Here is a 9,918-nt window from a genome sequence, read left to right as displayed (position 1 = left end):
GAGGCAGTGTGGCTTTTCTGGAGTGTTGATGGGGCTAACAGTGTTTCTTTGAAGCAAAGGAGGACTTCCTGAGGGCAGACAGGACTGGGAGGTCCACACCACGATGGTAGCAGATTTCACTTGGTCATGCAGAGCTTGCTCTGGTGTTTTTAGGCTGTGGGGTTCTTGCAGGGGGTTGGCGGTGTTGGGCAGCTGTTCCTCAGGGGTGCAGCACCCCCTGGGAGCTGGAGCAGCTATCTGGGTCACTGAGAACCTAAGAGGCTCTTCCCTAGGGCAGCCCAACTCAGAAGGACGGCCTGAGAATGTAGGCGGATCTTTTCACAATCTGGCTGAGCTTATTGCAGCTTTTCTGGGCTGCAGGGGCTCTTCCAGGGAGCTGGTGGTGCTGAGCCTTTATTCCGTGGGAGTAGGACACCCCCTGGGGACTTGGGAAGGTAGCAGGGCCACTGGAAACCCAAGAGGCTCTTCCCCAGGGGAGCCCGACTCAGAAAAACTGTCTGAGATCTTTTCCCGACACGGCCAGGCTTGTTGCAGCTTTTCTGGGCTGCAGGGGGTCCTGCCTGGAGCTGGCAGTCCTATGCAGCTGGTCCACTAGGTCTCAGCATCCCCTGGGGGCTTGGGCGGGTAGCAGGGCTGTTGGAGACCCAAGAGGCTCCTCCCCAGGGCAGCCCGATTCTGAAAAACCGTCTGAGATCTTTCCCTGACTCGGCCAGGCTTGTTGCAGCTTTTCTGGGCTGCAGGGGGTCCTGCCTGGAGCTGGCAGTCCTATGCAGCTGGTCCACTAGGTCTCAGCACCCCCTGGGGGCTTGGGCGGGTAGCAGGGCCATTGGAGACCCAAAAGGCTCCTCCCTGGGGCAGCCCGACTCTGAAAAACCGTCTGAGATCTTTTCCTGACTTGGCCAGGCTTGTTGCAGCTTTTCTGGGCTGCAGAGGGTCCTGCCTGGAGCTGGCAGTGAAAGACATTTTTAGTTTCGAATCAACCCTCGGCAATATGGGACACTGACACTAAAATATAAGGAAAATTTTTAGGCATTATTTTTATTTTCAGGTGATGACTGCTACTAAAATAAGTTGACAATGATTTAAAGGTCATATGAGGCCAATTTCTTTATTGGAAATGCCTTGTGAAAAGATGTTAGTGTCCTATTGTTTCTCCAGAATCTTTTTCTTTTCCAATGAGCCTCTTCGTGGCCCCCTTAAACTCCTTATTCCTTAGTGTATAGATTAGTGGGTTCAAGCTGGGAGTAACAATGGAATAAAAGATACTGAGAAGTTTACCTTCATCCTGAGAAGGACTGTTTCCTGGCTGGATGTACATGTAGATAACAGTCCCATAGAAGATTGATACCACAATGAGGTGAGAGGAACAGGTCCCAAATGCTTTTTGCCTTCCTGTCGCAGACTTGATCTTGAGCACAGCTACAGCAATGAAGCCATATGAAACCAGAACAAGAAGAAGTGGTGTGAGGAAAATAAAAAAACACAATGCAAATAAGGTTTCTTCCATGGCTGTTGTGTCCACACATGCAATTTTGACCATTGCAGATATTTCACAAAAATAGTGATCCAGGTGGTGGTTCCCACATCGAGGAAGACTCATAGCATAGGGAGACAGTATCATGCAATTAATGATACCAATTACCCAGGTCATGGCCACCAGGCCTCCACAGAGTTGGGGTTTCATTATGGTCATATAGTGTAGAGGCTTGCAGACAGCATTGAATCGGTCATAAGACATCACAGCCAGAAGCATGCATTCAACTGTGCATAATGTCACATCGATGAAAAGTTGAAAGGCACAGCCACCAAAGGAGATTTTTTTGTCTTTACCCCAAACATTGACCAACATTTGTGGGACTATATTTGTGGTATAACAGAGATCCAAAATGGCCAAACTTCTAAGGAAGAAGTACATGGGAGTTTGGAGACGTTCATCTAGTAATGGCAGCGCAATGATGGCGATATTTCCCATCAAGGCAATAGTGTAGAAGAAAAAGACAACCCCAGAGATGATCATCTCCAGTTGAGGCTGCCCTGGAAATCCAAGGAGTATAAATCCACCAAAGTAGTTATCATTTATCATCTCCCTATTAATATCAGCTGTGAAAATAAAAAAGCAACATATTGGAAGCCAAAGTGAGTATATTTTAAAACAATATTACTGGTATATATTGCTCAGAAAAACATGGTGTAATAAAAAGATCCATATTTTATATCTCATAATTATTCTATTTTTTTGTTTATCCAGTTAGGTATAAAATTTATTTCAAGGGCAATTTGTCTACAGAGTCCATACTCTCAATTACTTTGTCTAGGCAAAAAACTGCAAAAGCCTCAGAGGAAAATCCTGGGGAAAATGGCTAAATAAAACCTGATGGACTTCCCTTTATAAATCAGGATGCTCGAGAGGAGGTTGGGAATCTGTAACAAATTATTGCCCCCTTTATCCAAGAGTTCATAGAAAATGAAGGTTTTCTAACCCCTATGCCTTTTTTTCTAATATTTAAGCTGCAAAGATTCAATCTTGCTATCCATTTTCACTCTGCTATATCAATCTTCCGATCTTTTATTTTAAAATTTAAACTTACCTTCCAACTAAAATTTTGTATTTTGAAATGGTATTTTTTGCCTTTTTCAACCTCTTCTCAGAACCAGGGCCCTCCCTGTCATTGAAGATACTGTTTTTTTCATCTGTACTTTTGATTCCATCTTCTACTATTTCCTATGGGAGTAATTCTTTAAAAATGTACCCATTTCTTAATTTTATATTTAATCTCTAATATTCATTTGCATTCTTTCCCTCATCTTACAAAAACCCAAGTTCTACTACTCATGCATTTAAGTGTTAAAGCACTTCAGAAGGGAGAATTGTGTAATTATTTTGTTTATATCCCTAGTGACTTAGGATTAGCACAGAAAAAAATCTGTAAACATTTGATATTTGTTAAAAGAAACTTTGATGACAGCGTCTGTATCTTTCCTTTCATATCTAAAAAGATCTAGTGTCTTATTTCAAGCTCAAGCCAAATATTCTATTAACAAAGTCTTTCAAGCACGCAAATGAATTTCTGTTTTCTAAACCAGTGGTCTCTTCGAAATTATTTTTCTGTTTGAATTCTCTATGGCAGCTTTATATCTTCTATATTAGACTTTCTCTCTGCCTTCATAAATAATTCTTTTCAGTTTTTCACTAGCATTTCTCCCACTGCAACTTCCATTCCTTTCCTCCTTTCTCCCTGAATCTATGTGCAGTTTTCTAATGGGATCCTGTCTTTCCCATATTTCCTCTACCTCTATGACTTTAGTTACTAATTTTGCACACATAACTAAGAATTCTGTTTTTTCTAGTCTACTCCTCTTTTGCAGTGTCACATTTACAATTTCAGCTACTTCTGTGGGCATTTCCACTGGGTTTTACCCCCATATCAAATATATACAGAATTGAATTCATTATATTTATCTCTTAGAACAAATGTTAACTCTTTTTTCACATACTTATAATCTTTTAATTCTTGTAGCTGCCTCATAAAGTATCTCCTAAGGTCTTAACAAATGTTTGCTAAAGTGAATTTATGAATTTTGGGGATAGAAATTAAAAATACAGATACACTTTTTCATGTGAAATCAACTTAGGATTTAATATGTATCTTAAACCTTAAAGGCAAGAAGATTGATATAAAAGCCAGATGCTTTTATGCAAATTTCTTTAACTTTGAGAATCTTGTAAAATATTTTAAAGGCCACATAATTTCTTTCTCCACTTACCCTAATTAAGCTTAGTGAGTTTTTCTGTGGTGATATAACCAAAGATCTTCAGGAGAAAAATACCTCTAACTTTTCTGAAGTAGAAAATGCTTCTTTTTCTCTTTATCTAAATAGACTGAGAGAGTTTCCTTGCAGCCTAGCAGTTAAGGGTTCGGCATTGTCACTTCTGTGGCTCGGGTTTGGTCCAAGCCTGGGAAGGTCCCATACTGTGGGTGCAGCCTAAAAAAATAAATAAGACTGAGAATGAAATTCTTCATTACTTATACCATTATACCATTCCTCTCACTTGCCGTTGAGATCCTACATGATTGTGGCAGGAGATGTACTGATCTTTCGCAGTTCATGTACTGATTCAAGAAGAACCTTTCTATTTATACGTTTCAGAGAAAAACATCTTAAATGTGAAAGATAACAAGTAGTCTTCCCCAACCAGCAGTGATTAAATTTGTTGAGTCTGGGAAGACCTTTGGGACACTGGGTTACCTATTAGCAATTAATTTCTATTGTAAAATTATCCAAGGAAGATCATTAAAAAAAAATCTCCCGGGAGAAATTCCCATAGTTAACCAACTCCTTTTCATCTTTATGTGGAAATTAAAACCATCATACTTATTATAAGTAATATTAATATAAGATTAATATTAATATAATTATGAATAATTAATATTCATAATATTAAATAAATAGTTACAACACTTTTAACAAGTCAAAATATGTTTTCATACTTAGTTTCATCAATAAAATATTTTTATTGATGCTGTTATTATTCCACTTTATATGGAAAAACATTGCTTGTCTAGAAGTTACAGATTATCACAAGGCAACAGAGGTAATGAACAGTACAGATGAGACACACAAACCTGCATATCACGTAATTTTAAATCTTTTCTATCACATCAATTTGTATAACCTAAGCTTTCAAATATATTTCAATAACACTGATATAGCTGATTTTGGCAAAGAATGGCATCTTTAGCAATAAATGGCCCCCATAGCAGTGTACCAGACTCGCTACCACAGGGAGAAAGAGTGACAGAATTATGGTGATAATCATTTGATAAACTTATGCTTGAAAAGCCATAATTTATTATTTAAACTTTTGCTTGTTACTGCCATTGAGGGCACATTGGTCAATTATGTACTCCCTGGAAATTGCCATTTTTTCAGCAGTTTTTACTGTTGAATAGTTTTAGTAATGGCAGCAGAGAATGTAAGCTATGTCAGCAATCCTAGAGTTGATTTATAACAACAGGTTAAAATTCTGTTATTAGTATGGTGAAAAACCATTACTTTTTCTTCTCTCAGAAATCACCTCAAACAATAGGAAAAATTAAAATTAAATGCAAATTTTGTTTAAAACTCTGACCTCTGAAACATAGATCTTAAAACAGAAGAATATTCTGAAATTAGTGAAGGCCAAGGAGGCGTGGAACAATGCAAGAGAAGCATGCCTGCTGTTATAAATAGCTCAAAGAATCCACATGTTCTCTCTTTGAATACAGTTTAGGATAAAACTGGCCCTCATTAGAAAAAACAGGAATAAGGAATGAAGCATATCAATGGGAGAGTTCTTATACCTAATACAATTTCTAGAAGCAGCTCAGAAGAAACCACTGAGATAAATTATATTTGAAAGATATATCCAATTGTCAGAACACTGGGTGTAAGTGAAACTGTGCTGTGATTAGACCTAGAGTAGAAAATCTTGGTTGATAGGAGAAAATGATAACCCCCCCCCAAACTCACTTATACACACAATCCTGGGTCTGATGGAACATTCTTAATAGCTTAAAACTTGACTTTGCTTTTTTCTCAACACAAATATTCTGGAAATGGTTAGTTCAGGAAAACATCTAACTTATTTAAATGCAGTAATAAATAAGAAATGAGTTCAAGATCTATAAAATAATAATAATAAATGGGCATGAAATGGCCAGAAAAGGAGCAAGTAGAAAATGAGGGATGCTCACGTCATCTTTTAAAATGTGAATACGCAGGGAGTTCCCATCGTGGCACAGAGGAAAGAAAACCGACTAGGAACCATGAGGTTGCAGGTTAGATCCCTGGCCTCGCTCAGTGGGTTGAGGATCCGGTGTTGCCGTGAGCTGTGGTGTAGGTTGCAGATGTGGCTCAGATCTGGTGTTGCTGTGGCTCTGGTGTAGGCCGGCAGCAACAGCTCAGATTAGACCCCTAGCCTGGGAACCTCCATATGCCGCTGGTGCGGCCCTAAAAGGACAAAAGACAAAAAATAAAATAAAATAAAAAATAAAAAATAAATAAAATGTTACTACGCAGGAGATGAGGATTGGGTACATATTTTATTTAAAAGAAAAATTTAAGGAAATAACCAGCTCTATTAAATTAAAACACAGGGCAGAATTATAAGAACTTATAAAACATGGCGACAGAAAGAGATGAACAATAATATAGTGCATAAATCTCAGAACAATAAATAAAATAAAATTTTAAAACATGGGGACTGGACATGGGCTGAATAAGCCTTAAAGTAAAAGGAAGACAAGATTAAGAAGTTGAATGAAATAGGAGTTCTTGTCGTGGCTCAGTGGTTAACAAACCCAACAAGTATCCATGAGGATGCCGGTTTGGTCCCAGGCCCTGCTCAGTTGGTTAAGGATTTGGCGTTGCCATGAGTTGTAGCGTAGGTCGCAGACATGGCTCGGATCCTGAGTTGCTGTAGCTGTGGTGTAGGCCAGCAGCTATAGGTCCGATTCAACCCCTAGTCTGGGAACTTCCATATGTCATGGGTGTGGCCCTAAAAAGACACACACACACAAAAATTGAATAAAATAAAAATGAAATAAACAAAAGTATTTAAAAAGTAAGAAAATAATAGTTATTAAACTTTTTAGGGTAGTGAAGTATATATTATTGGAGTTCATATGTAAATATAACTAAAACAATGAAACGTAAATGAAAGAAAGGCATGTCTAAAAACTAAGATCACATTTTGAAACTACTTGACTTCAGTAAAGTATTAGTTAGTCAGGTGAAATTATCAGCCATCTATGAAAGGAATCCTATGATACGTAACAAAGAAAATGTATTATGACAAAGTTGTGTTTATTACACAAAAGCAAGAGAAGTCTTAATATTTGAAATCAAGTAATATGATTCACCACATTGATTGAATAAAATCAGAAAAAATCATATGATCACCTTTATAAGGGGAAGATTAAAACATGAAAAAAAATTGTCGCCTTATAAAAATCTATTTTTTAATTAAAAAAAAAGTGTATTTTGTGTGTGTGTGTGCCACACCTGTGGCATGTGGAGGTTCTCAGGCTAGGGGTCATATCAGAGCTGTAGCTGCTGGCCTAAACCACAGCCACAGCAATGCCAGATCCAAGCCGGATCTGCTACCTACACCACAGTTCACGGCAATGCCAGATCCCTAACCCACTAAGCAAGGCCAGGGATTGAACCTGCATCCTCATGAATACTAGTTGAGTTCATTAAACGCTGAGCCACACTGGGAACTCCGTATTTTATTAATAAAAAAGTCTTTAACACAAACCTGTAGCAAATCATTAAATTCAAAGGTGAAATATTGAAACTTTACTCTCACATAAGTGAATGGGAAAAAAATAATCACTTCTAGTTATTATTCTACTGGATTATTCTAGTGGAGAACCTGGCCAATGCAAAAAGAAAATAAAACTAAGAAGAAAGTATTAGAAAGGGAGAGATAATTTGTCATTATTAGCACATAGAATGATAAAATATATTTAAAAATATAAAGGATATACAGATAAATTATTAGAATTAATGTTTGCTTAGCAAAGTCATTTGGTAGGAAGTCATTTGATAGTAATGTTTGCTTAGAATATAAGGAACATAAGGAATATACATCTGATATAAAGTGACCACAGAAAATCTAACATTTATTATGCAGTAATAGTGGAATAATGAAAACTCTCCCTTTGATATTTAGAACAAGACAAGTTTGCTCACACATACTCTTTGTTCATCAATCACAGACCTAGCTTGTACAGTAAGTTATATAGAAGACATAAAAGTTTCATAGGTTGAAAAGGAAAAAATAAAACATTTTTAATGATAATACTGTGTATATTTAGACGACCTAAAATATTCTATGAATAAATTATTAGAATTACTAAGTATGATTGGTAAAACCTAAATACAATGCCAATATATGAGTTTAGTTTTATTTTAATATGTCATAGTTAAAAACAAAATTAATATTTAAAGATGCAACTTATAATAAAATTAAAAATATCAAATATTTAGGAGGAGAACTCATAAAAGAGCTTTGAAACATATATTAATATTAATACATATATTTTATATATTTATGTATTAATATTAATATTATATTGATAATATATTATATATTATGTAATATATAATTATGTTATGAAAACTATAATTTTTATGAACAAGTACTGATACATGGGTGAATCTTAAAAATATGGCATTTGAAAGAAGTCAGGCACCACAGGATACAATTATACAAAATTTTAAAAATATTAAACTTATAGCATTATTTAAAAGTGCATACTTTGGTAAACTATATAAACCAAGGGAAGAAATTGAAATCTATATATTTAAGAATGATTGATGCTAGGTGGGAAGGATGAGGATTATAATCAGAAGGGAATGCTTCAAGTATCTCTGAATAGATTTTTCTAAAACTTGATCCAGGTTTTACATCAAAGTTTATTGTACAACAGTTCTTTCAGCTGTACATTCATGTTTTTTTAGTCTAAAAAATTCCCTTTTATACTTTTAGTAACCTCCTTTCTTCTTTTTTTTCTCTTCTCTTTTTTGTTTCTCTTTAACATTTATTCTTTGGATGTTGGAATTCCTGGAAAATGTGACATTCTTTCTTTAAAAAATTTTATTGGAGTATAGTTGACTTATTTATAGGTATTCAACAAAGTGAATCAGTTGCACATATACACATATCCATTCTTTTTCAGATTCTTTTCCCATATAAGTTATATCAGAGTATTGAGTAGATTTCCCTGTGCTACACAGGAGGTACTTATTACTTATCTATTTTATGTATAAAAGTATATATAGGTTAATCCCAAATTCCTAATTTATCCCTTCCTTCAGAGTTTCCCTTAGGTAAACATAAGTTTGGTTTCAAAATCTTTGAATCTGTTTCTGTTTTGTGAATAAGTTCTTTTGTTCCATTTTTATTACATATAGTGATCACATTTTAATCACATATTAGTGATCTTATATGGTATTTGTCTTTCTCTGATTCACTTATCATGGTGATTTCTAGGACCAACAATGTTGCTGCAAATGGCATTATTTCATTCTTTTTTATGGCTGAATACTATTCTATTATATATACGTACCACATCTTCTTTATCCTTTCATCTGTTGATGGACATATGGATTGCTTCCATGTCTTGTCTATTATGAATAGTGCTGCACTGAACATTGGGGTGCATATATCTTTTCGAATTATGTTTTTCTCCAGATATATGCCCGGGAGTGGAATTGCTGGATCATATGGTAGTTCTATATTTAGTTTTTTCAGGAACCCACATGTTGGCCCCAAAAACAAGCAGTAAAGATTTTGAAAACCAGTGGAAAAGAGAATGACACTGGTTAATAGAAAGATGGTTACTTGCATGTGACATAAAATGTTTTTCTTTCTGTGATCATCAGAATTGAGTTCTTTTTCGAGTAATAAATGGGCAGAGGAAAGAAATTTTTGACATTTTAACATTGTATAACTAAGATGATCGATAACTAGGACTCTCGGTCATTTTGGTTAATAGTGGTTTTACCTCTGTCAGTAAAGAATAGCTTTTATCCTTTAAAATTATGAGAATATTTAGCTAGCATAATCAAAGGAAAATATTACAATTAATTGAGGAATGTCAGTAAAATTGGGACATGTATAACCTAAAAAAATCAGTGCATAATGTAAGTTGTTTTTAGTGTTGGCATGTCAGTTTAAAACTTAAAGTATGGATTTTTGTACAGGTATCAATATATATTCGCTGTTAAATAAATGTATTGGATTTGATAATAATTTTTATTATGTTTTCTGAGTATTTTCTTTCTCTCAGGTGATGTCTACAAAAGAAATATCTATATTTAAGGTTATAAAGGACACACTTCCATATTGAAAATTGCTGAGAGGAAGAA

The 9,918-nt window shown here is 35.5% G+C and overlaps 1 protein-coding gene across 1 annotated transcript; it reads right to left on the bottom strand.

Annotated features, from left to right (window-relative positions):
- Window positions 1-837: 837 nt before the first annotated feature.
- Window positions 838-2,810, bottom strand: LOC110258997 (olfactory receptor 2W1-like). The gene has a single exon (XM_021082293.1). It carries the CDS (start codon window positions 2,081-2,083, stop codon window positions 1,136-1,138), a length of 948 nt encoding a protein of 315 aa, XP_020937952.1. The 5' UTR covers window positions 2,084-2,810; the 3' UTR covers window positions 838-1,135.
- Between the last annotated feature and the right edge of the window lie 7,108 nt (window positions 2,811-9,918).

Source organism: Sus scrofa, unplaced genomic scaffold, assembly GCF_000003025.6.
Source record: "Sus scrofa isolate TJ Tabasco breed Duroc unplaced genomic scaffold, Sscrofa11.1 Contig61, whole genome shotgun sequence".
In the NCBI taxonomy this organism is placed as follows: Eukaryota; Metazoa; Chordata; class Mammalia; order Artiodactyla; family Suidae; genus Sus; species Sus scrofa.
Note: the sequence above shows the minus strand (reverse complement) of the source record. Positions and strands in the feature narration are given on the sequence as shown.